At 50.1% G+C, this 6,000-nt stretch overlaps 1 protein-coding gene across 1 annotated transcript; it reads right to left on the bottom strand.

Moving 5' to 3' along the window:
* N7478_003993 (uncharacterized protein) lies at positions 1 to 5,896 on the bottom strand (the record flags this gene model as incomplete). The annotated part of the gene is made up of 4 exons (XM_056920207.1): positions 1 to 630; positions 722 to 3,323; positions 3,394 to 5,098; positions 5,884 to 5,896. The coding sequence occupies 4 exons, from the start codon at positions 5,894 to 5,896 to the stop codon at positions 1 to 3; spliced, it is 4,950 nt and encodes a 1,649-aa protein (XP_056778244.1).
* Positions 5,897 to 6,000: the final 104 nt, after the last annotated feature.

Genomic DNA, 6,000 nt, shown 5'->3' with positions numbered 1-6,000 from the left:
TCATAACCAGATATCGCCTTCTTCGCCATTCACCCATTGCGCCCAAACAGCCTCATACGCATCTTCGAGGTCACGCACCCAACGCGCCGTGTCAAAGAGTTTGTTCGTGTATCGCTGTAAAAACAGCATCTGTCGCATGTCTGCCAGGCGACCGGTTGCGAGTCCACTGCCGCCAGGTATGTACTGTAGATCCATACAGAGCCGAATGGCCTTGCTTTCATAGTCGTCGTCAGATGAGGCTATCAACTCCTCCCGCGCTCGCTTGCCAGCCTCTGTACCTGGGAGTGCGCTGGAAAGAATACTACTCGCCATACGCGAGCACATTTTGTATTTGTACCGCGGGTATGTGAGTAGCGGGGTGCCACTCCATAGGACATCGGTGGCCGTGGTGTGTGCATTACACTCTGGAGTATCGAGGAACAAATCTAGAACCTTTGCTCGTGCTATGTGCGTGTTCTTTGGTGCCACGTCTGTGAAAATGATTCGTGATGCGGTTTCCTCGCCAGCCCATGCTTTAGCAATGTCTCGTAGGTTTTGTTCGCCTGTTTCGGGGAAACGTAGCAGCCAGAGGACTGCGTTTGGAATGCGCGCCAAAATGCGCAACCATGTTCGGAAGGTGGAGGGCTCAATCTAGAAAGATAGAGGTTAGTATGATGCGATGGACTGAAAGGAAAGGTGTGTATGGGACCAAAGCAATGGTACCAAAGGAATATTTATTTACCTTGTAGAGTTGATTGAAATTGCCAAGGATAATAGTATCATCACTAATCTTAGGGAACAGTTCTTTGCGCATCCTCCAACGTCGCATCTGTTCGTCGTCCCAGGAAAGTTGTCGCTCTCCTGCATCTGGAGCACTCTGTCGGTGGTCGCAGCAGAAAAAGGTATCGCGGGTGTAAACGATCTTCTCGCCATATACCCAGTTCTCAAGTTCTTCGCCGTTGTCTTCATCAAGAATCCGATCCTCAATGCGGGTAGTGCGCCGCGCAGGGCTCAGAGTCTCTGGAGGGATGGAGATTTGGTCGGCAAGAACATAGTCACACCACTCTGCACCAAGGGTTCCTGCGAATCCCATGAAAGACATGTGGATTGGAGCAGGTCGAGCAGCAAACACCTCGTTACGAGCACCTCGAGTATAGCCGTTCAAGTTAATCAGAATGTGAATCTCATCATCCACGATTTGCTGGACTAATCGATCAACAGGCCATCCACTGGCGTCATGGAAAACTGGTGCTTCTTGTTCGATTTGTTGGCGGTGAATGGATTTGTCGCTAGCAGTGGTCGCGTAGCAATAAGCCTTCACCTTAGTAGGATTGTGTAGTCCGAAAACCGATTGCATCAGATGAGCAAGCGGGTGATTGTTGAAGTCAGACGACACATAACCCACACGCAAAGCTGGGTTTGGAGGCGCGGGAGGCCGGTAGACGGTCGCAGGGAGCCAGGGAAGTCGTAGAGTTGATGTTGAAATTCGGAGGCCATTGCGTTGTGAGATTTGACGGATTTGCTTGGCCGATAATGGACAGGTGAAGGTGTGAAATGGTAGAACTGTAGGAGCATTGGGGGCACTGAGGCCTCCGGGGAGCTGAGGTCGACGGTACCTGGAAACGGGGTAGTCTTTACCATAGACATAGCGATCCTGATACCATTGCCATGTAATGTATCGAATAGCTCGTTCAACCAATCGAACAATGCGAGAACCTTCCCATTTTTGGCCTGCCCAAGATTGGAGGATCTTTGCTAGGGAAGATCTTCGGTTTGTGGTAAGACTCGAGTCGAAGGCAGTTGCCAACTGAGCACAAAGTTGCTCGGCGGTGCCTTTAGTCAATATGCCACGACCCCAGAACTCACCTTCACGAAGCTGTCGGTCAACAATGTCGACAACGCGTTTGATCCATCCAGCACCTCCTGCATCGTTACTCTGGGCATCTCGAAGCATGCCTTTTTCGTCTACGTGCCACCGATCATGAAATCCGCGGCCATTGACGATACCACCACGACCAACCCAGTTACATACAGAGTTCAAAGCGTTCGCCAGTCCACACACGGCCTCGGCAAACTCTGGGTTTACCTTGACGGCGCGTTTGTAATAGGAGATGGCATCGTTGACTCGGCCGGCATCCTTTACAGCATTGGCCAGGTTGGCCAATGCGATATCGAAATTACCGTCACACTGAACAGCCTGCTCGTACATCTTAATAGCAGCTTGAAGTTGACCAATGTCTTTGAGTAAGCTTCCAAGGTTGGTATAAAGATGCGCATGGCGGGAGTCCAAATGCAATCCATAATTATAGTACGCCAAAGCCAAGGATATGCCACTGCCCGGAACAACCCCCGGAATTTCGGGATGCTGGCTTTCCCCATTGGGGCGCACAAGACCCCGAGCTGGGGGGTTGTTCTGGATGCCGGCTAACAATATACCAACATTGTTCGCCGTGGATGGGCTCGGCTGGAGAGAAAGCGACAAATAGTAAAGAGCCAAAATGTCTCGCACTCCAGGAGCGGATCTCGGAGTTGACCCAGATGACACGGTTGCCATGCCATCTTGATAGATCTTTGCCAATGAAAGTAAGGAGTTACTAGTGGTTGATATAGCTGCACTTCGCGAAATGCCTTCTGACACGTACTGGAGACCTGGCGGGGTTCCATTGGCTTGGAATACCAATTTTGAAGTTTGTAGTGCTCTATCTGGATATAATAGAACACTCTCGTTGGCTCCTTCGGGCTGGTAACCCGTTATTGGCCCGGGAGAGAAAGCTGCAAAGATTTGTTTAATCAAACTTTGAATACCATGTCTTCTTCTTCCAGCGGCAATGAGAACTGCGTCTTCAAAGGCTGCCGCGGCCGCCGCATTTTCACCAAGAGCATAAAGCATATTGCCCTTGGCATGAACCAATGCAAGCATGCGGCCATTGTCAGATCCTGGAATAGCGTAGCCGCTGGTCGCAAAGCCAACCGGCGTGGCTTCGGGGGAACCTAACTTTGAGCTTTGAACACGTCCCATGTCATCATCATAATCAAAAGATGCCTTGTCATACATGCAGACATCGGAGACATTGCTCTCCGCATCACTCTCGGGTTCGCTAGCATGCTCGTCTGTTTTGAAACAATCGCCATCTTTTGGATGACGCAAAGAGTTTTGGACAAAATCAATAATATTGACAGCTTCTTTTCCGCGATGGCTGCTGCAATAGAGTCCTACCAAATGCTCGACCGCCTCGAAGAAACTCGGGCGCAGCTTGACAGCACGCAACCAATTCTGCAGAGCTTCTTCGCGTCGATCAAGAGCCAATAATGTTGCTGCCAGATTAGATATAGCCTCGACATGTCTGTTGTTTCAATAGTTAGCCATACTTATTCCAATTAAACAGAAAATCGTCCCACGCGTTTGATACTTACGTTGAGTCGCGTGCAATGATTCTAGAATACCATCGCATAGCTTTATGATAGTCCCCAAGACCATAAGCAAGGCAGCCTCCAAGCAACATGCCATCAATCCATTCCCAACGACTTTCATGGCACAAATGAGACAACATTTCCAAAGCTGACATTCCATTAGCAACCGGAGAGCCTTCATTCAAAAGTGACCCGGAAAGACGAGAGGGTGTTCCAGGAACGCGGCCAATATCACGCATTCGTGGATCTGAAGCTCGAGGAGGTTGAGAAAACTGGTTCAATGAAGGGCGCCGATTGTGAACCTGGCTCTGCAGAGAATTTGATTGAACATTGTTCATTCTGGCAGACAGCAGGCCTAGTTTCTGCCGATGCAGATCGTGCTGGCTAGACGGATAACTGTTGTGACGAGGGATTTCAGATGGAACGGACGAAGAATTCTGATTATGCGAAAAGTCGAGTCCGGGCTGACGAGGCGGCTTGGGGTAGATACTAGGTTTCAAAAACCGCGAGTTATGTCCATCTGCTCCACCGTTCGACATACTATTACGACGAGCTTGGTGAATAGTTGCAAGAAGATCGACATATACCCCATGTGCCCAAGACAGAATCTTCTCCTTGAATTCTACATTCACCGGAACTGTTGGTGCTGATGTCTGGAAACTTGATGCTGGGGGACGAGTGTTCCATGCTACCGGTTCAGCATGGAGGGAGTTGGTTGAATAAGATGGTAATGGGCGAGAGACTCTGGTGTGATAAGGTAGCTGTTCTGAGTGACGTGGAGGGAAGTGAGTCTGATTTTTCATCATAGATTCCTGTGTATGCATCGCAGGCTGGGACTGCGCCCACCCGAACGAATTATCTGCATGGTTATCAAGAGGTAAATGCGATGGGTTAGGAGGCTGTTGATTAAATGCGGGTTGGTTGATATCATAAAATGGCGGACCGTGGAGACTCGGCGACCCAAAACGCGGCTCACGAAAGGCTACTGGGCGATATGGTATATATGCGCCGTCGGGCCAATATGGACCAAATGGACCAGTGCCTGCCGATGCGGTAGGTCCTACACATGGCTGGAGAGTTGCAGGGAGCACGGTCGGAATGTAGGAACCATTATGCAAAATGAACCTCTGGGGAGCCTGTAAAGGTAAGCTCTGGTTCAGCACCGAGTCAATCCCAGGTGGATAATTCACTGGGCGCACCCAGCTTGTGCCGTTCGCATCTTGAACCACTTCTTGGGCTGCGATGGGATTCCCCACCTCGTTCTTGAAGATTGGAGGGAAGTTCATGTGTTTCGAGGTCGAGGGATCAACGGTCGCATACTGCCAAGTGTCGGCCTGTAAACCTTGAGGCGACAAGAACTGCCCTGATTCCATCGGCGAAACTAGGATGTGCTTTGTGGCGGGTTGAATCGTAGGTTCACCGGGGGTTCCATCGTAGCCTGCTGCTAGGGTCCCATTCGGCGTTTTCCTTCGTAATGCATGTTCACCGGACGATGCGTTTGAGCTGGAGCCCGAGCCATCGCGAGAGTTGACGCGCTGAACGGGGTGCGGTAGTTGAAGACGCGATCGGGAAATTGTCGGATTAAAGAAGGGTTTTGAGTAGTCATTACGGGCGGAGAGGGCCGGGTCATTCAAGTCGTACGGGGGTTGGTTAAGAGCATCGTGGGGGGATAATGATGGAGATGATGGTGCGGCTGAACCGCAGGGAACTGCGCGACAGTTGGAAACATATTTTTGTAGGTTTCGCTTTCTTCTCCTTTTCTGGGAGATTGAATATTGTCGGGATAATTTCTTCTTCGTTTTTTCGAGTCTCCCTCTTTCTTCCTCTTTCTTTTTTTTTCGAGAGGTCTGTACAATTCTTGTTCACCTCCTCGACCACCACAGTCCCCCTCTTCCTCTTGATAGAGCGATCGGGCGGTCGAAGAAGCAAGAACCAGGGGGGATCTTGCTAGATTTACCGGAGCGAAATCAACATTCACAAATTATCAGACCAAAGTAGATTCACAGAGGTGGACAATCAACAAGCATTCTCCTTGTAGCGTTTCCGACACCGCATTATGGGGCTGCACCAGTGGGGGAAAAAAGAAGAAGCAATGCTGAATGGGGGGATTCAGCAGGCTCGAAATCTCGTCATCGAGGGAGAAGCGATCCACGCGATGATAAGGATGCGAGATGCAAGAGGCCAAGTGGATTTAAAGATGATCGAAGCCGGACGCAAGGGAGAAGGGGGTTCAGCTCTGGGATGCGGGACCAGGGCAAAAAAAGGCGATCTTGGCAGTTATTGAGGGAGTCGAGCGAGGCGGGCGGATGAGTGTCGCGGATGAAGATGGAGATGGGGTAGGGGAAGGAGGGAGAATAGGAAGAGAATGGGAAGAAGAAAGAAGAGAAAACAGCATCAGGTTCAAGGTGAGAAAGTGTCTTGAACCCACTTGAGGATGGGGCAAGAGTTTGGAGTGGGGGGAAGTTGCAAGATGAAGGATGCGGATCTGTACACGGACTCTTAACATGGCAGCACCTGCCTATACAGTATACTTCACCGTACTTGCCCTATACTATCTATTTCTACTTCTACTATTTAATAACTTATAACTTCACGAATTTCTATTTTTCC

This window comes from Penicillium angulare (assembly GCF_028827245.1).
Source record: "Penicillium angulare strain IBT 27051 chromosome Unknown utg000004l_segment0_segment0, whole genome shotgun sequence".
Classification (NCBI taxonomy): domain Eukaryota; kingdom Fungi; phylum Ascomycota; class Eurotiomycetes; order Eurotiales; family Aspergillaceae; genus Penicillium; species Penicillium angulare.
Note: the sequence above shows the minus strand (reverse complement) of the source record. Positions and strands in the feature narration are given on the sequence as shown.